The sequence below is a fragment of the Vigna umbellata genome, chromosome 5 (genome assembly GCF_029865625.1).
Source record: "Vigna umbellata cultivar VRB3 chromosome 5, Vumbellata_1.0, whole genome shotgun sequence".
Taxonomy (NCBI): domain Eukaryota; kingdom Viridiplantae; phylum Streptophyta; class Magnoliopsida; order Fabales; family Fabaceae; genus Vigna; species Vigna umbellata.
Window position 1 is genome coordinate 29547501 of NC_142169.1, and position 24322 is coordinate 29571822.

The 24322-nt window shown below is 30.2% G+C and overlaps 3 protein-coding genes, 2 non-coding genes and 1 pseudogene across 6 annotated transcripts; 2 read left to right on the forward strand and 4 right to left on the reverse strand.

The window, feature by feature from the left end:
• Positions 1–4190: 4190 nt before the first annotated feature.
• On the forward strand, positions 4191–8354 carry LOC124832655 (beta-fructofuranosidase, insoluble isoenzyme 1-like; annotated as a pseudogene). Its single transcript, XR_015786924.1, has 6 exons — positions 4191–4339; positions 4415–5277; positions 5404–5562; positions 5658–5895; positions 5969–6062; positions 6158–8354. The product of XR_015786924.1 is annotated as a beta-fructofuranosidase, insoluble isoenzyme 1-like (transcript).
• On the reverse strand, positions 8194–9285 carry LOC124832663 (60S ribosomal protein L40-1). The gene is made up of 4 exons (XM_047306922.2): positions 9127–9285; positions 8858–9047; positions 8532–8598; positions 8194–8411 (listed from the first exon to the last, which is right to left on the reverse strand). Exons 1-4 carry the CDS (start codon positions 9227–9229, stop codon positions 8385–8387), a joined length of 387 nt encoding a protein of 128 aa, XP_047162878.1. The 5' UTR covers positions 9230–9285; the 3' UTR covers positions 8194–8384.
• An 821-nt stretch (positions 9286–10106) lies between these two features.
• On the reverse strand, positions 10107–15215 carry LOC124832659 (uncharacterized). The gene is made up of 5 exons (XM_047306919.2): positions 14922–15215; positions 14604–14839; positions 11460–11572; positions 10769–10909; positions 10107–10565 (listed from the first exon to the last, which is right to left on the reverse strand). The coding sequence occupies exons 1-5, from the start codon at positions 15160–15162 to the stop codon at positions 10316–10318; spliced, it is 981 nt and encodes a 326-aa protein (XP_047162875.1). The 5' UTR covers positions 15163–15215; the 3' UTR covers positions 10107–10315.
• Positions 15216–15288: 73 nt separating this feature from the next.
• On the reverse strand, positions 15289–15368 carry TRNAL-UAG (transfer RNA leucine (anticodon UAG)). Its single transcript has one exon. It is a non-coding gene; the product is annotated as a tRNA-Leu (tRNA).
• A 1350-nt stretch (positions 15369–16718) lies between these two features.
• TRNAL-UAG (transfer RNA leucine (anticodon UAG)) lies at positions 16719–16798 on the reverse strand. The gene has a single exon. It is a non-coding gene; the product is annotated as a tRNA-Leu (tRNA).
• Positions 16799–22427: 5629 nt separating this feature from the next.
• Positions 22428–23854, forward strand: LOC148198076 (protein S40-7-like). The gene has a single exon (XM_088091694.1). The coding sequence runs from the start codon at positions 22894–22896 to the stop codon at positions 23527–23529; it is 636 nt and encodes a 211-aa protein (XP_087947820.1). The 5' UTR covers positions 22428–22893; the 3' UTR covers positions 23530–23854.
• The last annotated feature ends 468 nt before the right edge of the window (positions 23855–24322 follow it).

The window sequence follows — 24322 nt, forward strand, 5'->3', positions numbered from 1 at the left end:
AATTAATTAAAAGTTTAAAGAATGAAAGTTAAAAGAAAGTTTTATACGAAGAAGAGACAAAAGCTAAAATGACACCAAGTATAATAACGTCTCCTGTAAAATTTGAAGGATAATTTGCTAAACAAAATTGATAAACACAGTGTTAAAAATTACAACAAATTATTTTATTAAAATATCATTTTAAACCAATCTTTTGTTTGTTTACTAATTTTTTCTTTCACACTTATATTTGACACGCTAAAAAATCATATATATTATGTTTTTAGTTTTTACAAAATATTTGTTTTCTATTATCTCAAAAATAGTCTCATATTACTTAAAAAGTTCGTATTTAAGACAATTTCAACGAATTTAGAATAAGAAACATTCTTATTTTTGTTTTTAATATTTACCAATTTTTCTTTGCTTTCATTTCTCTTTAAATTTGTTTTTAGTTTCAATAAAATAAATAAACTTTGATTTCTTTGTCGGTAAAATATTTTTACCAATCCATTTATTCAATCATTTAATTGTTTTATTGAATTTATAAACAACTAAAAAATATATCTTAACTTTTCCACGTGTAAGAGTAATTATTTATAAAGAAAAATTAAAACTTAAACTTCCTAATTTTATAGAAACTAAAAATATATCTGATTTTTCTTAAAAAATTAATCATCAAAGATCAATTCTTAATTATCTACTTTAGAATACTGGACCACGTCGATAAAAAAAAAATATCATTGAAGTTGAAAAAGGCAAATGTGTCCAGTTCTGAACGGAAATAAGGTACAAGGTGGCTGTTCTTTATTTTTGAAACTAAATATACAAAGAAAACAATACTATCACAACATTTTGGCTACGATTTTGTCGAAATAGCACACTGAAGTAAGTGGGTGCAGTGTCATATACCATTTTCACTTTAATCCTATGTGTTTTTAACTTGCCATGTGTTACACCTTTTTCTCAATGCCAATTCCAAATGTGATTTATGGACTATAATATATTGTGAAATATTTATTATTATTATCATTATGTACCAACACCATTCAAAGAAATGTATGATTCAACATCATAAAGTACATATATATGCTAAGTGCTCACTTATACTAATTTAATCATACTTTATGCCTTTTCTTTATATCCTTTCCATTTTTTTTCTCACATTCAACTTTCATGATATTGTATAATAAAAAAGAAGAAACTAACGTCCTTTTCACCTTTTCTTTAACTCAAATTATAACTTATAAAAACGTTTATGTTGCAATAAAAAGATGGTAATAATTTAAGTTAATTTCAAAATATAAATGTATAAGATGAATAATATTTAAGTAAAAAATGTTAGAAATTTAAGTATGAATTTTAATCTTCCAAGTTGCATAATAATTATTGGATATATGTTTTAACTGTTAAAGGTTTAATCTAATAACTATATAAATTGGTTTGCTTAATAGTTATGATGATGATATCAGGATATTTATCGATTGAAAATGAAGTGAATTAAGGAAATAGTTAACAACTAAAAACTTGATCTTCAATTAATTTGATTTTCTAAAATGTGTGAAATATATGCCATATCCAATTTATTAAGTCACATTAATTTGCACTTACTTACACTCTTCTTAACGCAACTAAACCAAATAGTACAAGTTAAAGTCAAAACAATTTGTGGTGTCTCGCAATATATTGTTTTCAAATACTTAATTGCTAGGTCTACCTTTTGCATATGGCAATTAATATCCAATAACATGTTTAAGTAAATGATAAATAATGTTATTACTAATTTTAATGATTTTTTGACTTATAAAAAATTTATGTCAAGTCAAGTCCATTACATTAATAAAAAATTGTGCTAAGTACTATTACTTTTTCATGTGTTTTACTAATTGCTTCCCACTTGTCGTTTCAAAATTAGAAACATTAATTTTCTGCATTATTAAAAACATTTCAATAATATAACGTTTATCATTTCATCTCAATATTACTATTTGTACACTACAAACCACTTTTTTAATGTCCATGGGTTAGATTATATAAAATTTAGATAAATACATTACTTCATTTTCATTTTTTTTTATATTTTGAATGCTAAATCAAAATCATCTTTGAACGAGTTGGGTTGAATTAGCTTAATTAAGTCATAATTAAAAATAGTTTAATTTTCAAACATTAATCTAATTGAAAAATAATATATTTTTTTTTACAAAAACTAATATAATATTTGAAGGCAATATCGACAAATCCACCCAAAGCTAGTGTGTTCGACATGGACTGTATATCAACACGACAATAATAAGAAATCTATTGTTGTCAGAAAACATTTACCCAAGTTACCTAATGACAAAATTATCTTTTACATTAGCATATATTAATAGATAGATTTCTTACCCACCTGTTTATTTTAATTTGAAAGTAGTCTTATATCACAGTTTATAAAACAAATTAAGATTTATATCTTTAAAATAGTTCTTTATCATAAATTTTAATTGTAATATAATTCATACATTAGGTTTTAATTGAAGTACCTATATTTGGTATTGTATTTTCGAAAAGAATAGGCTAAACAGTGAAGATTAAAAAACAAAAACAATACTTTAATACATATAAAATTTATTTTTTTATAATTATTTTATTTTTATTTTTATAATGTGTGTTAGATAAATGTAAAATATATATTATTTGATCGTTACTCGAACAAGTGCAGCTTTTGTGATAGCTAATGTTTTTGTTTTTTTTTTATCTGCGTCCACCTTCCTCCATAGAAATCTCAATCTATAAATAGTGGAATTCATTTTATTCTCTTCACAGTTTCGGTTTCCATATTTTGCTTTCCCAAGCTTCATCATCCACGCAATAAATCCTTTTATCTGATCTCGTTTTCTGTTTTTTTTTTCCCGATGGTTTTCCCTAAGTTTAGCACTACTTTTCTTTTTCTTTTATGGCTTCTATTATTACTCATCAACAATGGCGTTGAAGCTTTTCATAAAGTATATCCGCATCTTCAATCCGTTTCAACAATTTCCGTGGGTACACAACACAGAACTGGATACCATTTTCAACCTCGTAAACATTGGATCAATGGTACGTGTAGTACTACTTTTCAAGGAATTTCACTACAATTTTCTTTTTCTTCTTTAACTGTTTAATGCGAATCTGTCTTCGTTTTTTTTTTTGGCTGTTTTTGACTTGAACATAATCATTAACAATCATCAACTGGGTAATTAATGCACAGCTGCTTTCATAATATATAAGAAAAAATATGCATTGAAGAAAATCTTCTATAAATATATTTCTGCATAGAAGATGTTTTAGTTTATTCAATATTATATGGCAGCGTGTTTCTATTAGCATCTAAACAACTGAAGAAAAAACAGTACATCATAGATAGGATCTAACAACGTGTTTACTTGCCTTTTATCTCTATACTCTTGATCATCGCCATTAGGTTGTTATAATCTGAGGGTGTCTTTGTTGTGAATGGTTTTGGAACATCCTTTTGAAGCTTAAATAATCGTTTCTATTGCATTAAGTGGTTTTTGATACAGTTAGGTGTAAAGGTATTTTTGGTTCGTAAAGGCTAAACGTGTGCCTTTTTGCATGGTTTTCTAATGGTTAAAAATTATGCATGCGAAACTATTCTATTGGATAGACGAGGAGGGGTTATAAAGCTACTTTGCTAAAGTTTTAACGACCTGATCTACCACTTCTAAAATAAAATAAAAGAAAATTTTGAAATTTTAAAAAATTATGTCTATTAATAAATTGTATTTACATGACATGATTTTTTCACGAACATTGTATTGTACTTGTGCAAAGTTTAACATTTATAAATAAAACTAATTTAAAATATATAAGTATACTTACAATTTTATAAAGTTAAATTAAATTTAAAATCTACCTAAATTAAAAATACAATAATTAAATATTATCTAATTTCAAAACGAGACATGAAGTCAGGTTATCCGACATTTCTTCACCAGTGAAGTCATGTCTTACGAACACAATGCATAATCTTTGTACATTTTGTCTATTTTCATATAGAATTTTTAAAATTATATGGTGTGGATGAAAAAACAAAAAAAGTTAAATTAATATTTTTATAAATTAAAATTACCTAATGTATAAATTAAAAGTAAACCTTTAACAAAAATTGAAAATTTTAATTGTTAATCGTTCAACACCAGAACTTGTTGATCACTGCATGGATATCATAAACATAGAAACTCATGGAAGAAGTAAGTGATACCCAATTTCTGCCACCGAAAATTTCTTGAGTTTCCTCACTATTTAACTTGCTTTGTTTTGATGGTTCCGCAACAACGGCTGGAACGGACGCAACCATGGCATGTAGATCCAAATGGTAAGGCAAAACATAATCATCATTTTGTTATAATATTTTTGAGGAACAGCATTTGTGATTTTGCGAGCAAAACAGGACCCATGTACTTCAACGGATTCTACCATTTATTCTATCAATACAATCCGAACGGTTCGGTGTGGGGGAACATAGTGTGGGCACACTCAGTATCGAAGGATCTGATAAACTGGGAAGCTGTTGAACACGCGCTGTACCCATCCAAGTCTTTCGACAAATATGGGTGTTGGTCGGGTTCGGCGACAATAGTCCCAGGTATTGGACCCGTAATCCAGTACACTGGAGTCGTAGACGAGAAACAAACTCAAGTCCAGTGTTACGCAATACCCGAAGACCTCAAGGACCCGTACCTCCGGAAATGGGTAAAACCCGATGGTTCCAACCCGTTTGTGGTCGCCGACAACCCTGTGAACGGTAGTGCGTTTAGGGACCCGACAACGGCTTGGTGGAGCAAAGATGGACACTGGAGAATAGTGGTGGGTAGCAGAAGGAAGGCTAGAGGAGTGGCTTATATGTACAGAAGCAAAGACTTTAAGAAATGGGTTCGGTCCAGACACCCGCTCCATTCGAGGAAAGACACGGGTATGTGGGAGTGCCCCGATTTTTACCCCGTTTCGCTTAAAAGCAATTTGGGGTTGGACGCGTCGGCGGAGGGAAATCAAACGAAACACGTGCTGAAAAATAGTCTTGATTTGACTAGGTATGAGTACTACACTGTGGGAACATATCGTAGGGATAAGGATAGGTATGTTCCTGACAAAACATCAGAAGATGGTTGGGGTGGATTACGGTATGATTATGGTAATTTTTATGCTTCCAAGTCCTTTTTTGATCCTAGCAAGAACAGAAGAGTGATATGGGGTTGGGCAAACGAGTCTGATACCAAAGAAGACGATGTTCGTAAAGGATGGGCAGGGATTCAGGTACTGCATTTAAGTTACTTTTCAGGAGATTAACGTTGTTTTGATTTCAGTGTTTTGTTTGCATTTTGCATAGGTTTTTTTTGTATGTATTTCAATATGCATTTGAATGTGTGTTGAAATAATCAGGCGATTCCACGAACGGTGTGGCTGGATCCAAATCAGAGGCAATTGTTACTGTGGCCAGTTGAAGAATTGAATAATCTTAGAGGAAAAGAAGTTAACATGAAGAATCAGAAGCTTGGGAAGGGAGAGAAAGTTGAAGTAAAAGGAATCACTGCTGCACAGGTAACATGTTTAATAGGTCTAAACATGTTGAATTAAAAAACTTCATGTTGAATTAATTACAAACGAAGATAAAAGTGTATTGTATATGATTGCAGGCAGATCTGGAGGTTGAATTTTCAATTCCAAATTTGGAGAAGGCAGAGAAATATGATGACAAGTGGGTTGATGCACAGGAAGCTTGTGCAATAAGGGTTCAAATGTGGAAGGTGGTGTTGGACCATTTGGGCTTTTGACTTTGGCTTCTGAAAAGCTGGAGGAGTTTACTCCTGTGTTTTTCAGAATTTTCAAAGATAAAAAGAAGCATGTCATTCTCATGTGCTCTGATGCAAGAAGGTTAGTGTGATTAAATTTGGGATAAGAACATTAATTTTCTGTCGATTTAAAAACTAATTTGTTATTTGAACAGATCGTCTTTAAAGGGTGATTTGTATAAACCGACATTTGGTGGTTTTGTGGAGTTGGATTTCACAAAGGATAAGAAAATTTCTCTTAGGAGTTTGGTACGTGCAAATATGTAACAATTACTCTATTTGGTTTTTTATGTGACATTTATTAGAACTGATTAATGTTTTTTATTGTGTTAACTAAATGACAGATTGATCACTCGGTAGTGGAAAGTTTTGGAGCAGGAGGAAAGACAGTCATATTGTCTCGAGTTTATCCACAGCTCGCAGTGTTAAAACAAGCTCATCTTTTGTGTTCAACAATGGCACTGAACCAATCATCATGGAAAAGCTAAAAGGATGGGACATGAAATCTGCTCAAATAAAATGATTAGCTAGAAATCAATTAGTATGCAGAAGATAATATATACCTTATCACATACATTGTAAGCGAAAAGAAAAAGTAGAAACAAAATCTTCTTCACATTTTTTTATCACACAGAGAAGAACGAAGAGCATCATGTTTAGAAAAATGTGATCAGAAGATACTGTTTTAGGCTTTTATGTTATTTTACTTTAGTAGATTAAGAGTTCCAAATTGTACTACCACTATAGTTATGTGTATTAAATGACATTGGAGTTTGATTATCTGGGTATAAAATAACTTGTACTAATAAGTAATATCCTCACATTCAAAAGAATATAGTTTTTACCCTAGTTCAAAAGTACAGATTGGACCTAAGGTATTATTATTCATATCTATCTGTTACATGTATTCAATTTCTAACATTTGACGTACAATAACCTAAAATTATATAAAAATAAATAAATAAAGAAGAGAAGAGTGTGTGAAAATATCATTGATATAAAAAAATGTTTAAATATTTTTTCCTAAAATGAGTCGGTCTTTTTTTTTGGTGAATAAATTTTCTATTTGACTTTTGGTTACTGGGATTTCTTTTTTTTTTCTGTCCTTGTAATTAATACATCATTAGTTTTAATTCTTATCATGAAGTGTATAAAAATAATAACTTGTAAAAATTATCTTATTTAATTTTAGATATTTATAGGAAAATTGCTAAATATATATTTAGTTCCTTTTAATATATATTTTTTATTTCTATCGTCTTAGGTGTAACAATAATAAAATTGTCACATTATAAAAATATACATAAATTTACATTTTGAAAAGAAAGTGATATTTAAATAAATTAAAAATTTTAAAATATAATTTATTCTTAAATAACTAGAAAACACGTAAAACTAGCATCGACAGCTTCATAATTCCAAATAATTTGACAATTCTATTTGAAAATTGTTCCAAATCTTATATTTCATTTTAGTTCCTCATGACATTTTAATAGACCGATCTACTATAAAGAGGTTATATATATATATATACTGGTATTGTAAAAAATTCAAACATAAAAAATTTTGGCAGAGCCCATACGCATTACTAGTGAAAGAGGGTCCTTTATAAAATGATTGTAAAAGATGAAAATACGACTACAGAATAAAATAGGATGTTCAGCTAACAATAAAAATATAACTAACAAAATCACTCAATAAAACTTTCAAATTATCACGACATAAAATACAATTACACAATTATTGTGGATTATTATAAAAGAAGGACTCTTTACATTTCCCTTTACTAAATATTCCAATCTTTCATCAGCGATTAGTTGATCGCTTAAACCTTAATAAGACAATTAAACTCATCCATGAATTATTGTACTACCGATTGATCACAAAAATTTCATATTTGATTATCAAATAGCTTTCAACGGAGAAAATCATGATCAAACATAAATAACTCAATAAACAAACTAAATTTAAGACTATACCAAGCTGAATTATTTAAATGTATACAATAACTAAACAGTTAATTTACCACGAAGAGCAACATTGAAAAAAGTAAATCAAAATATGTAGTACGCATAATCCAATGATCGAATAAGCAGAAAATTAGAAAGTGTTTACATTGCTACATCATTGCCGAGCACAGTTCGTTATACTGAACTAGATATCTACTCCGGCTTTCAACAAGATAAAAGAGGCATTAATGAAACTTATAGGATGCTGCAATCGCTATGTATTTGTTTGAAGTGTTGGATTATAAAACACTTATAAATTTTATTATTATAATCTTCCCTTCTGTTTTAAGTTGAAGGCTATAATTTGTTAATAGTAACGTGAACAAGAGAATATGCAATTGTAAAATCGACTAAAAGAATGCAATCGAATATGGATGTGAAAAGGAAGCATAATTTAATGTCGTCATCATAGCAATATAACTGACCACTACAAAAATATCCACCAAAACATGTCACATTAATAAAACCAAACCAAAGACAATTAACGACAGGTATATAAATCAACAAACCAGTCCAGTCCCAAATCCACAACGAACAAGAGACCGACAACATCAACCAAGATTTACTTGATCTTCTTCTTTGGCCTCAACTGCAAGAACGAAATGTTCAAAACGTTTTCAACATATTGGAATAAAAAAAGGACCATGTTCAAAAACTGCTCAAAATCATGGAATAAACATGACAAGTGGTATAATTAACATAGACTGACCTGATTACTGTGGCCACACTTTTTCTTGCGGCAGTTCACAGCCCTTGGGTGAAGACGAGCATAGCATCTAACAAACCAAAAACAGGATATTGAGAACAGCAAAACTTTCATATCAAATGAAAAGATGTTTCACTAATAAAAAAACAAATAGGAATCAAGAAAGAATGTACCAACCATGAAAATCAACTGTGAATATAAACCACAGTTAACAAAGTAGAGAAGGATATTAATATAGGGAGCAATTATAACCCCTCTTCCATTGTACAAAAAAGGGGCTAAGTTATCGTCCCATTAAAAGACAAGTAAAAATAATAGAGAGCACATACTTGCGGCAAATCATCTTGTCTTGGTTGTACTTGCGAGCCAAAGCCATGAGCGAAGGCTCAATGATTCCACCACGAAGCCTGAGGACAAGGTGAAGGGTAGATTCCTTCTGAATGTTGTAATCGGCCAAGGTCCTCCCATCTTCGAGCTGCTTCCCAGCGAAAATCAAACGCTGTTGATCCGGAGGAATACCTAAGCATTCATTCAACGAAGATTGATTATGTCATAGAAATTGAAATTGTGATCAATGGAGTTCGGAATAGGTTGTTACCTTCCTTATCTTGAATCTTGGCCTTGACATTGTCTATGGTGTCACTACTCTCAACCTCGAGGGTTATGGTCTTCCCCGTTAGGGTTTTCACGAAAATCTGCATATTTGCTTCTCCCTCTTTTCTGCTGCTGCTTCACTATGACTTAACAAATGCCGAACCAAAGCCTTTTATATTCTCCTTCCTAGGGTTTCAAATTACTGAGGCTGGGCCTTGGTTTTTATGGACTCAGGCCCACTCGTTATGGCAGTTTTGTATTGTTGGGCTGGATTTTGATTAGTGACTGAATACTCAAATATTTGCATGAAGGGCATGTTTGGGTACAGGTGCAATTTTTAAGAGTTTTTCTACTTAAAATATAAAAGTTTTTATTTTTATTTTTCACATAAGAATCCCTCAAAAGTCTTCTAACCTTGCATCTTAACCGTCTGAATCTTTTATGTTGTCCTTATCAGTTATATTATTTAAACGGATGAAGTTTAAAACATAAAAACAAACTAAGGAATAATTTTTTGTGACCTTAATTTTCTTTTTGAAATAATGAAAGTTGCAAAAGTACAATCAATGAAAATCTTTGCTGCTCCCTGTTTATTCTTTTATAAATTAACCTTATCATGACAATGTTGAATAGATAATGATGTAAACAAAATTACATTGTTAATAATTATTTGGTATAACTTTTGTTTGTTTTGTTTCCAATTTTCAAATGTGTGTTCATAAACAATGAAAACAATTTTCAACCCATTTTGATGACACTAAAATAAATATTAAGAAGATAAGTGACAAAATAATATCATATTATACTGACACAGCAGATAATAATTTACAACGAGATATAATAATTATCATAATAAACCCAGTCCACTAAATGAAAATTTAAAATGTAACCACACTATAATTTTTAAAATTAGAGCACATTTAAAGATGAACATGCATACATATATCGTAACAGTTAAGATACCAAAAAATAAGAGTTGGGAAGTGCACTTAACAGTTGTGTATACTTATAGTGTGGTTTAAAAATCTGGCACAAGGATATTCAAATATACAATGAATTGTGTATAAATTATTTAGTACTATATAAAATTGCACATAACCAATTTATTAGCCGCCAACCTTTTGGGCTTATTGTTAAGATTTTCCACTCTGGACGCAACAATTTTCAATCACTAATGCCTCGAGCTCATAATCTCAAGAACACAGAATTTTGGGAGCCATAATCTCAAGAAGTCCCTTTGGGCTGTCCACATGAACCCAATGACCAGCATTCGGAAGAACACAGAAGGAAACTTTTCCCAAAGAGTCGGATCCTCGCTCACTGGCTAGTTTCTGGATTCTCTCAATAGCATCTTTGTCCCATCTATCACTTTTTTCAGCACGCAAAATTATTATTTCCATGCCTTTGGGAGGCTGCTCCAGAAGATTCCAGTACGACTTTTCGCTGCATAATTGTAACGTTGAAGATTTGTTACTTTTGGCCGTGGAGGAAGATCACAGAAAGCATTCTAGAAAATAAAAGGCTTAAATAAACTTTCCACACATCTGTTTCGAATAACTGTTTTCTATTTCTATTACTTATTTCAAATATTTGTGTAAAAGATCATTTCAAATGTTTTTACTCAAACTAAACGATGCTTCATTTACCAGTAAGAATCGAACATCTCTTTAGCATTTTCAAGATCAAATATCCACGTCTCATGATCACCAACTTTTTTCACGTTGGTTCCTATCCAGTCCGACAGTGCTTTAGAGTAACCAAGTTCCATAAGATGACTAACAAGCCACCTGCAAAAAGGTGCAGTGTATATTTTAGTCCGTATACAGTACATTTTTTTATAGTGTTTGGTAATCAATACACTGCACTTTCAATAAGTTTCAAGACCTCAGTCAGTACTTTTGGATGTTAGACAAACAATCCGGTCATCAAAAGGAAATGAAGAAAGAACCTAGAGTCTCTTTCCTTCGGCAACATCAATAACCTCAATCACCATGCTTAAAATGTCAAAAAAGCATTTGTAGATTTACACAGTACATCAAATGCAATATCCAACACTGTGACCGGCACTCTATTTCATTATATAGAAAAAAGCAGATTATATACACGAAAAATGGGAAAATGAATAATTTTCAATCTACAGTCTCTAAGATCCCTAGGAAGACACAAAATTATCTTCAAACGTACTGATTATAATACATTCATCATATATCTTGTACTACTAAAATGCTACTAAAGGAAGAAACATATATCTTGACATAGATAATGTCCACTCGGTAAACCAAAAGTTATTACTGGCCTAGCATCATAACAAAAGGGTTCAGGGATATAGAGTCTCACTTGCGAGATGGGAATTGTTTTGGTAAACTTTGCAAGGTTGCTAGAACATCCCGGACTTCATCGTTTCTGTTTTCAGGGTTCACTTTACCAGGGACAGAATCCAATACCCAGAGCTGTTCTTCAGGAGGGATAAAAAAGAAACACAAAGAGGACTTCAGGCCTATAGTAAAAATGCTTCATTTTGAAATCCATAATACGATTCTTGAAAAACAGCAGAATTTGAGACAGAGAGAAAGTGAAAGAATTTATTAAGCTGAAAACTTTTATCCAAATCAGATTTCGAGGTAAAAAACCAGCTCTGTTCTACAAAGATCCGACAACAGTGAGGTAAAATGTTTTGCCTCAGATGCCCATGAAACTGGCTTTGGATCAACTTGAGCTCAACACGAATGTTTTAGTATTTTAATTCATCTTCAATTTAAGATTGATTTCATTAAAATCAGACCTGTTCTACCCGGATACAAGAACAGAGGGACAACATTAGTTTCCAACTGTGTAACCTACATTTAATTATCTTAATTAACTACGAGATTTACCAAAATTATTATCACAAAAAGAATGCAACACAATTTTGAATATTAATTTTACAGCAACTCTCCATATATAATTCAAAATTCAATTCAGCAGCATATATATATATATATATATATATATCTTTTCTTAACAACTCGGTCTCACATTCAAGAACCCGTCAAGTAGCCTTACAACCTTTGATTAAAGAATAAAACATCTCATTACCATCTTAGTAGCTTGGAAAAAGATGATGGTGATTATTCAAGCAATTTGAGTTAGGCTTAAAATCCACTTCTTAACATGGTATCACTGGTAAGATATTGTCCGCTTTGGGTCAAGCCTTCACGGATTTGCTTTTGGTGTCCCGAAGGCCTCTTACCAATGGAGGTATCTTAGGTGTATATAAACTCATGTCCATCTCTTATTTTATTCGATGTGGGACTTTGTTTATACCCAACACCCTCCCCTCAAACAAAGGACTATGGTTCTTCTATCTCCCCTAGAGCGGAAGTCTTTTCTTATCCTCGAGTACACCATGGTCAACACTGAGCATCTCTTTGCCCTCTTTCACGATCCATGGTCACAACTGAGCCTGGTCAAACCTGAACCATGGGCTCTGATACCATATTAGAAAGTGGTTTTTTAAACCTAACTCAACCCCACAAAACCGACTTGTATGGTGAGGTTTGGACCCCACTTATATATTATAATTTGGCCTTATCTCTAGTCGATGTGGGACTTCCAACACACACTCTTCACGCCGAGGTATAGACATCTCGAGCGTGAGAGTACAATTAATGGGTGGTCCGATAACGACCCAACAACGGGTGGAACAGAATGTCCACATAGATCTCGCTATGATAGGTTTTAATCATGACTCTGATATCATGTTAAGAAGTGGATTTTAAGCCTAACTCAACACCACAAAACCAGCTTATAAGGTGAGGTTTGCACCCACTTATATACTATGAATTGGCCTTATCTCTAGTGGATGTGAGACTTCCAAAACAATAAATAACTAATATTACAGTTGGACAAAAATATGGATAGAAGATGGGAAAAAAGAGTCGCTCAAGAGGAGTTGAAGCCCTACTCTCCCTTTTTCTAAAAATGGTCGTGTTCTGTGTATAGTAATGGACTTTATGCAAAGCTTTCAAAGTAAGTTTTGGCTTCAACAAGTTCAATTTTTAGGGCATGTGGTGTCCAATTACTCGATCTTACTAAAGTAGAAGCAGTAATATGTCGGAGCCAATCCACTACACCTACAAAAGTAGAAGTTTCCTAGGATTGGTAGGGTATTATAGAAAGTTCATTGAAGGTTTTTTCAGATTTAATCTTTAAATTAATTGCCATTAAGCAAGGCTTTTTGGCAAATATACAAGCGCTACTCCAAGAATTGAGGTAAATGATGTTGGACTTCCCACAAATGCCTGTTAAACCATGCAAGCGTACCAAAATTAGATATGGGCTCTAATACAATGTCAGAGTTCATCTTAAAACTAATTGCCATTAAGTGAAATTGTCCAAATGATATATATTTCACATTTTAAGAATTGAGGCAGCTGAGCTGATGCAAGACTTCCCAACAAGTTTCTCTTGATTGACAGTACCCTTTGACTAAAAAAGGGCATGAATTAATGTGGAATACAACATATATTTATGGCTAATAGAATTTAGTTTAAGGATCTTGTGTATGTTTCTTGTGGAAATAATATGTTATTGTGAAAAATAGGAATGTAGAATAATACGGATGTAACCCCTATAATACACGCACTAGAATTCAACATGGAATCTACTACCAATTTCTGATGCTTTACAAAATTTTGAAGTATTTGTGCATCAAAGGCCGATATTATCAATTCAAATGTCAGGCTAGGAGTATTATACGTCAAATGAATACAACGATAACAGCATTGCATAGAGCGGAATTTCCCGAATCCACAATTGTGACTTTGTCCGTTATTGCAGCCATTATCGTTGCAATGGTTGTATCATGTGTCATGCATCCTCTTGTCATCTATAGTCAGTCTACGGCAAATTCTTGAGATAATCCTAAAAGCTAATTTTCATGCATTTTATTCTAAGTTGCATACAACTTATTTTTTTAAACATATACAGTTGACGTATAAAATTTCAACCACTTTCTAACTTGCACCATGTCTGCGACAATACTGTCCGCTATATGATGTAAGGGATTATCCATTATGATATCTGCAAAATTGATAACATTGTAGTCCACTAAAAGGAAGAGTTATATAGTTCGAGTATAACATCAATTAGTGCATTCTACTCAATACAAGACTCCAAAGTCCTCTAGTTTGTGGTATAACAACATATGTTGTCCCTCTTTTACAATTTACCATACACTCACAACAATGTAAAACATGACTCAAATCAACTGCTAAATAACTTATCATGGCATCAGGAACTGTTTTCTGTTTAGTTAACTATGGTTAGTTTAGAGTTTGTTATTCCTTTTTTTGTATCATGAGCTCCTATATAAACTTGCTCCATGCACCTTCTTTAGGCGTGAAAAATGAAATATTCTCATCTTTCAAAGTTCACTGCATGATATTGTATTCAACTGTTGAAAATATAACTAGCTATTACAATAGAGAAGAGAAGAGAAACCTGTTTAGGAGACAGAACAGAATGGCCATAGTCACCGCGGCTACAACTCTCAGCAAACTGCAAAGCAACCTTTCCACCCATGGAGTGACCTACGACGACCTCAGGCCAAGGCCAGTCTTCAGCCTTTACCAAATCGGCCAAATCTTTGGCCGCAGATTCAATATTGTGAGGCGGATTCAGTTCTCTCTCCGTCGATTTCCCGTGGTTCCGCATATCCAACATCACCGTCCTCCAATCTGCACGGAAAGAAAATCGATAAATGATAATGCGATTCAGAGTTACAAAAAAAAAGGAACATGAGAGTCGAGCGCGAGGTACTGCTAGAGGGAGAGGAATTGGAGAGAGAGGCCAAGAGGTTGCGAGAAAAGGAGCGCCAGTTTCTGGAGGATCCCAAAAAGCCATGGATGAAAACGGCCGTTGAAGTGTAAGGCTTCTCCGGATTTGCTCGCAATTCCTCGTAGGCTATGGTTTGTAACCACCTTGGACGAGGGAGAGTTGCTGAGTTGAGGAAGCGAGTTAGGAGAAGGGAACTGTTTCTGATTCTCAGAGATGCTGCCATTCTCTGCTTTGTTTTTCCTTTTACTGGGCTTTTGAAGACACATGATAACTAACTATCGCCCTAGTTTAGGGTAGAAGTTTAGTTAAAAAATAATTTATTATAAGAGAAAAAAATAAAATATAATTTTGACAGCTGTGGGATTTGAACCCACGCCCTTTCGGACCAGAGCCTAAATCTGGCGCCTTAGACCACTCGGCCAAACTGTCTCATATTTTTCAGATGAATGTTTCATCTTACACATTTATAAAAATTTCATTTTTAATCTTGTGACATTCACATCCAACTTTTTTAAAATTTTATTTTTAACTTCAATAAATATTTTCTATTTTTTTTCTCTTTTATTAAAAATAATTTTAACTATCTTAATAATAATTTAATTTAATTTAATTTAATTTAATTTAAAATTTAAATATTATTTAAAATAATTTTGTATTTTAATAATTATTAGAATATAATTTATATTATAATAATAGTTATATTAAAAACATAAAAATAAAATAATAATAATAATAAATTTGATTTAATATATTCAAATATATTAAATTATAATAAAATATTAAAATAAATTAAATAATTATTAAATTTTAAATAAAAATGAAAATTTTAAAAAACTTATTTATATATTAAAATCTATAAAATATGTTAATACTTTTGCTTTTTATTTAAAATTTAATAAATATTAAACTTAAATAAAAATTATAATATTATTTATTATACTTTTATATTTTAATAATTAATAAAATATAATTTATATTTTTAAAATAGTTTTATTAAGAAAATTGAAAAATAATAACTAAAATAAGAATAAAATAAAAATAAAAATAATACTTAAAATCATATTTAAATATATTTAAATATATTAAATTATATTAAAATATTAAATTAAATTTAATAATTATTAAAATTTTAAAAAATAAAATTTTGAAAAATTTGTTAATCGGATATAGATAATAAAGAATGGTTTTTAAAATTTTATTTTATATATAAATTTGAATAATTATTTAATTTAATTTAATATTTTAATATAATTTAATATATTTAAATATTTTATTAATAAAATTTTATTTGTTATTTGATAAATAATTGTTTTAAAATTTTGTTTATTATTTAAATTTTAATAATTATTTAATTTAATTTAATATTTTAATTTAATATTTTAATATAATTTAATATATTTGAATATATTAAATATTTTATTTAATATAATTTTATTTTTTTTTATTATTTTTATTTTAATTATTTTATTTTTATATTTTTAATATAACTATTATTATAATATAAATTATATTTTAATAATTATTAAAATATAAAATTATATTAAATAATATTAGAATTTTAAATTTAATTATTATTAAGGTGATGTAGAATTTTTTAACAAGAAAAAGAAAAGAAAATAAAAATATATTTATTAAAATTAAAAATAAATTTTTTTATAAAGTTAAAGATGTAAGTTAATGATAAAATGTCAAAAAGTTAAAAGTGAAATTTTAATGTTTAGGGTAGAAGTTTAGTTAAAAAATAATATTATAAGAGAAAAAAATAATAAAACATAATTTTGACAGCTGTGGGATTTGAACCCACGCCCTTTCGGACCAGAGCCTAAATCTGGCGCCTTAGACCACTCGGCCAAACTGTCTCATGTTAAAAGTTTTCAAATTAATATTTTAATCACAAAACATAGCTTCCCCAAACTGACAATGAAATTTGAAGTTGAAAATGGCTGACGATTTTTTCACTTTTGCAAATATTAATGTATTATGTGTGTAGCTCGATAAGCTGGCTGTGCTCATCAAGAGAACTGGATAGAGGGGTAGTTTTTTTACATAAGAGTGAGTTTGTTGGTAAAAAAAACATTAATATTTTTATAATGAACTTGAAATAATGAAAAACTAAAAAAAAATTATAGGACCAAGACTCCTTCTATTTTTCAGGGTATAAAAAGTATTTAAACTTAAAGAATGTTTAAAAATAAGATAATTATATGTTTTTAGACGTGTAAATATAACTGAATAATGTATATATTATTTAATTCAAATAAGTTACTTTTGTAAAAGTTTTTGCAAGTTAATTTACATATGAACTAATTTTAATATTTTTCTGTTCTCCTATAAATCTTTGTAGAAAACTTTGTTCATTTAAATTGTAATTGAGATATTATATCTATGGTCAATATAACTTTTATTTGTTTAATTGGAGTGTAAATTGAAAGACCAAGATTTAGTGAGATGACACAATAAATTGATTATCACATATAAAATTTGAGACACTAACTTGCACCCTAATTTATAAAAATATCCAATTGTGATAGTTTGCACCACCACAAATTGTTTCACAACTATTGAATGATATGAATTTAATGAGGTGATATTATACTTTCACCTATTTCGGGAAATCTCCTACCCTACCTATTAAGAGAAGCTTCACAAAATTGACATGTGTAATGATTTGATAATAATTACTTGACAAAGCATAGTGGATTTGGACATGGAATAACATGCATGAGCTAGGATTGGTTTATCAATGCAAGGACCATTGTTTCACACACAATAATACATGGAATGCTACATAATCAATTTCATATATTTTTACCTTTCTTACACTTATTACACGATTAAATGACTTATAAATATATTTTGTATCAGTAGGGACCGGACGTCAGATAGGCCGGACGTCCACAATAGACCAAACATGTTACTCCTCGGTTCATCATCGAGGGTTCGGCACACCAAGCCGGACGTCCGTGCGACCGCGATCACGCAACATTGTCCCTCGCCATCCGGATAAACAGTGATGAGGTCGGCCGGTCATACCATCTGTAGGGATTGGCTGGCTGAAAAAGCCAAACTTTGGGAGACCGGTCGGCCGTGCTACTAATTAACCATGTTTAAGGTAAGTTGAGGTTAAAAGCTATTGGGCTGAATTTGGGCCGTGATTAACTTTTCACTAATCCCAAGCACATAGCGTTGCATTTACTACACATTTATTACTGTTCGATAGAAAAATGTCATTGCTCTCAACTGACTTTGACATCGGAGAATCTTTCGCAAGTCTCCTCCCGCGAGCCGAGGAGGAAATTGAGTAACGAGAACGAAGAACTGGACATACGAAATACGAACATAGAGGAATGTGGAAACATTGGACGACACAGCCTTCAAGTCCGAAAGATATTCAAACATAACATTTATTACATTTGATCACGAATCAAATGAACCCAACACCCATCACACTTGCTTTTATGTCCTGGTTTATAGGACATTCGCATATACAGATACACTGTAAAAAATGTAGATGAAATATTTTGTCTTCTATTTTTAACATTCTCACTCGTGGCAGTTTTCTTTTTGTTTTTCAAAACCACAATCTCATGACTTTCATCAAAACAATAATTTACTTTCATGACCGTAGGTGTCACTGTTACTCAAAATTTTAGGTTTTATTATTCGTTTAAAAGGATTTACTACAAAGAGATTGAAAAAGAAATATTTGCAAAGAAATAACGTGTCCTTTGTAAATATTTGATATTAAATTAAAGTACGAATTTGCAGAATCAGTTCAATATCCCATCTCGTGGATGGAAGGTGATTTGCGGAAACATTTTACAATATTATTCTATTTAATAATTTCCAACGTGAAGGGAATAAGAGCATTAGTTATTTAATAATTTATAATTTAATAATTTTCAATGTATGAAAAATAGGAATATTAGTTATTTAATAAATTTTAATTTACAACTGTAGAATAGGAATATTAGTTATTTAATAATAATAATAATATTAACAATAATAATAATAATTTTAAAAAAATATTATTTTAATTATTTAATATATTTTTTAAATTTAATATTTTAAAATAATTTTTACCACAAAAATATTTTACTGACAGAAATGTTACTCTTCATGCACCTTATTAACGTGATTCAAAAGGTCACAGACTTTTTAGATTGTGACTAGAAAGAAGTCACTGAAATAAAATATTGATGTCCACTTCAAGTTAGGTTTGGAATTTTATTCATAAATCAATTTATCTAAAAATTATTTGATGTGTTCCAAATGTTCTGATAAGTGGTTAGGAAACAACTTCCAATAAATTATGTTTTCTGAAAAACATGGGACATAAATAGATTGATTGTCTGTATAAAATATTTAGGATCTCTCAATCAGTGGTTAAGAATAATTATTAATAATTAAATTTTACAAACTTTTATAATTAACTATGATATTAAGTGAATTATGATTTCAATAATTATTAATGTAATTTAACTTTATTTAGAGGATAAAAATTTTCATAAGTATTATACAATTGTAATTGATAATTTATTTGATACATACAAAAAAGTTAAAACATAATTAAATAATAAAATACTTTTAATGTTTGTGCAATTTCTCTGTTTTTTTAATTCTTCTTTTATTTTAATGTTGCTAAAAATTAAAATATAATTGAATGTAAAAAAAGCTTAAATTAACATATAAATCAACAAAAAGAAATAAGCAACTGAGTGTATTAACGAAAGTAATAAAATGTTAAACATTTAACATTTAAAAAAAAAACAAATAAAATAGGAATTTGATATTTCATTCTGATTTCTTGATAACCTTTTGCAACATTCCTGTTAAATTAACAATTTTTCATGTATTAAACAAACAAACATTATTTTAAACTGCCGCAATTTCATTCTCAACAATTTTTCATTGTTACTTATTCCTCAACAACAGTCTGTTGTACTTGAACGTTGCTATTGTGATGGCAAGTAGTTGTAAGGGACATGGCAATCTTTATGAATAAAATTGCTGAGAATATGATGACATAATTTTCCCAAAACTCAAAATGCTTACAACCACAAACCAACTATTTTACCATCCCAAAATACCTTATGTTTCTTACTATTTGCATCTTTATAATATTGCAACACATTTACATTACTATTTTCATCAAGAATATCAAGAATTGAATATTGGATGCATCTTTCAAACTCCTCTTTAAACTTCCGAAAAGCAAATTGTGTGAAATTTTTAAAGTACTGGACATAAAGACGACTGTGTAGACTATTGAAATTATAAAGTATCTGTTTTATGTTTAGAAAATAGGGTATAAAAGAAAAAAAATAATATTTTTGTTTCTAGAGAATTTGTTATATTAATTTATATTATTTTAATCAGTGAAGTTAATTATTCTTTATTTTAACATTAAATGTAGAGAATTAAGGATCATTATTTATGTCTTAAGTAATGTTTTTAGTACACTAATTAGCTTTTGTCAAAATATTTATATAAAGTCACAATGAATAAAGGATATATTTGTAAAATAAATTATATTTATTACTCGAACAAAGAAAAGTAAAATGAGTGCATATTCATGCAATAGTTAAAGGTTTAATTTTAAAATTTTAATTAAATTTTTTGTTTAAAATATTGATTTAAATAAGATTTATGATAAATGGATATGTTGAGTTTGTGTAATAAAATATGATATACTTAGTTATATAAATATCTTTTAATATTAAAATGTTTATTGATATAACTGAAGTTAAATTGGTTCATTAAAAAATGTAAAAATAATTTGTTTCAAGTTTCAAAACCAGATCAACATCAACAAATTCTAGAAAAACATGTTTTACTGAGATATGATATTGTTTTTAAGTGTTTATGTGGATTTTTTCCTAATAACCCATTAAGTTTTGGGAAGACATTTAGTATATCATTTATGAACTCATACTCTTCTTTTGGATATCCTATGTAAGTGTTATGAATATCCTATGTTGGTGTTAGTGATGACATTATTAGATAGTGGATAATTGTTTGATGATTATTTGAGTCATTATATTTGGGTTTTGATAAGGTGAAGGATAAAAAAAATATATTTATAGGATTTTGGTCAGGTGAACGATTATAAAATATATGTATAAATGAAGGGGATGAAGGTGGTATGGTTTTTGTTGTGGCTATGTTGAAGATTTTTCTCACTACAAAACTCAAATCACAAACTTTTGCACAACTTACGTAATTTTCGTTGAAAAAATTGATAAAAATATCCCACTAGGTTTTAAGAAAGAAATAAATACAATGTTATTGAATTCACTTCTACTAATAAATAACTTAAAAATCAAGTATTCTTTTACTAATCTTAAATAGTTTTAAAATAAATTCTTAATCAAAACAAAAACAGAAACTTTGCTAACAATATTAAATTAAATACATATACATTAAAATAAAAGATAAATAAAAATATAAACAAATAAAAATAAAAATATTAAAAAAGTTTTGTTTGATTTTTGTTTAATATAATATTTGGGTGTAATACACTTAAATTTCAATTATTAATGAAAAATTACTTAAATTTTTAATCTATAAGTTCCTTCATTACAAACAATAAACTACAAAATTTACTCATACTACCAATTAAAATTTTATATTATTAGAAATAAAGTAAATAAATATTTATTAATAAATACATTTCCCTTAAATATTAACTAATATTAACATAATCACTCAAATTTATTTTATATAAAATAATTTTTTATATGTCATTATTAATACTAATGATTTTTTTCCAAATAAAATTAAGAACAACATTTAATATTACTTTGTATTACATTATTTATTCTAAATTATTGCAATATTTAATTTAAATTAAATTGAAACATTAGACTAATACAATATCTAATATTGTTTTAAATTAAATTATTATATTTATTAATTTATATTTAAATAAATTTAATATAAATATTTTAACACATGGTCATTGGAATAATCTTTTGGCGTTTGAGTAGGTTCGGAAAAAAATTACAATTCGCTATATATTAATTTAAATAAACTTTTTCAAACTTATTTTAAAAGGTAACCTTTCATATTTCAAATAAATTTATTATTTTTATGTTAGCATACTTTTAAGGTGATGGTCTGTTATTATTATTCTAATAATATTAAAAGAATCAAATTAAATATTAATAATTATTAATTAAAACTCCTAGTCTTTAAAAAAAATTAAATATTAACCAATTACTCTATACATAAAATCATACTAAACATATTAGTTATTAAACAAATTCATCAGTTTTATTAAATTAAAACTAAACAATCAATGTAACTTAATTAAAAAATAAATAAAGAAATAAAAAAAAGAAAAGAAAAATCAGGTCTGGAGAGTCTATTTATGCATGTCAGAGATCATCAGTAATTAGGTAAAGTAAATAAATTGATAAAAAGTTTATTTGAATATTTAGAAGAAGAAAAAATATATACATGGAAATAAAGTAGAAGTAAGAGTAATTTTTGGAAAAAAAATATTAAACGAAATTTAACTTATTTAAATGAAAGTCACACTTAAACATATAGAAAAATACAGAAAAAAAGTAAAAAAAATAAATAAATGAATTTTTTTTAAAAGTTAAGTGTACCTTGTTTGAAGTGGTAAGTGGACCTTGGTGTTTGGATTGAATGCGTGGCTTGAATTTGAATTCTGGTTTTCAAGATCTGTATGAGGACTTCCAGGCTATGACTGGACAAAGAGGAGAAAACTGAAACCCGTTTATTAGCAACTTTGCCACGTCATGGTTGAAAGCGGGTCCCACAGAAAAAGAGGTTTAACATTTTCTCATTCTTTTGGTTTTATTTACCACTCTGCGACCCTCCGCCACATCACCCTCTCATTTTCTTTCCCATTCACATTCACTCCTCTCTTTCACTCTTCCACTCTTTCCTATCCCCACACCAAACAAAAAAAAAATAACAACTAATGGACCCCACACCCTCCTTCCACCGCCGATCCTCCTCCTCATCCTCCCACCGCCTCCTCGGTCGCTACCCCGCCACCGCTGCTGCACCCCCCTCCCCTGCCGATGAGCTCAGCGAAGCCGAGCTTTTCTGGGCGGCCGATTCCCCTGAATCGGAACCCCAACACCACGCGCCCTCGCCCAAGCCTCGCCTCCGTAACTTCGATCGCCCCGTCGATTCCGGAATCCTCGTCGTGCTCACGGAGCCGGATTCCCGTGGCGGCGTGTTCCGCGGCAAGTCCCCTGTTCAAACCTCCTCGCGCATGACGATTCCGTCGCTGCCGAGGCCGCCGGCCTCCGACTACCTTGCGCAGTCCGCACCTTCTAGAAAGTTCCAGCAATCGGCGCCCGTCAAGGTTCCTATTCTGATTGCGGCCGGCGCCTCCAAGCGCCGCAACGCCGACGAATTCGCGCGCGTGATCGATGACGACGATGATGACGAGGAGATGCTGCCGCCGCACGAAATTGTGGCGAGAGGCTCTGGCGTTTCGCCCAAAACCACTTTTTCGGTGTTGGAAGGAGTTGGGAGAACCCTCAAAGGGAGGGATCTCCGTCAGGTTAGAAACGCCGTTTTGCGCCAAACCGGTTTTCTTGATTGATTAATTTAATTTTACTTACTTTCCATTTCTATCTCTTTCTCTCTCCCGTTGAGGTGGGGAAGTTAAATTTTGATAGCTTCTCTGCACTATCCATGAAAGTGATAGTTTCGCTCCACGTAACTTCGTTTTCGGATGCTCTTTTTGCTCTGTGCTTGGTATAGAATCTGGAAACATGTTAGTTGATGGACCAAACTTGGATAAAGTCTATCTTTTTTTTTTCTTTTTCTCTTCCTCTCTCCATTTTTGTATTGGATGAACGGTTTTGGCTTCGATTTTGTTGGAACATTTAAATGGCTAAACTTTAATGTTCCCTGTTTTTATCCTACTTCATTTGCACTGACTCTGAAAGTTTAGTCTCTGGAGATAAATAAATGAAACAATCCTGTGTTGATGAATGGAGTGAATACTCATCAGATAATTGGTGCTTTTCATGTGATTGTAAGCATTATTCACTTGCTTTGAAAGGAGGGGAAGTACAATGATTGTGCTTTGAAAAGCTTGGAGAGTTGGTGAGATTGTTGTCCGTATTCGTGTTAACATGTTTCATTATGAATCTTACACCAGAATTAGATTCTTATTGAGCTTAATAAAGAACCATGATTACTGGTTGTTAGATCTAAATGCGACTTATTAGGTTTGTAATTTTCTGATATGGAACAGTTCTGATTTATTAGTGACATTCCATGTTTCTGCATGTTCTGTTTCTCACTCTGCTTTCAGCCTAATATCGTACCATAGAGATGTCTGTCATGTAGGGAAATTGGTTGGGTAAAATGCTGATTACTATAGAATA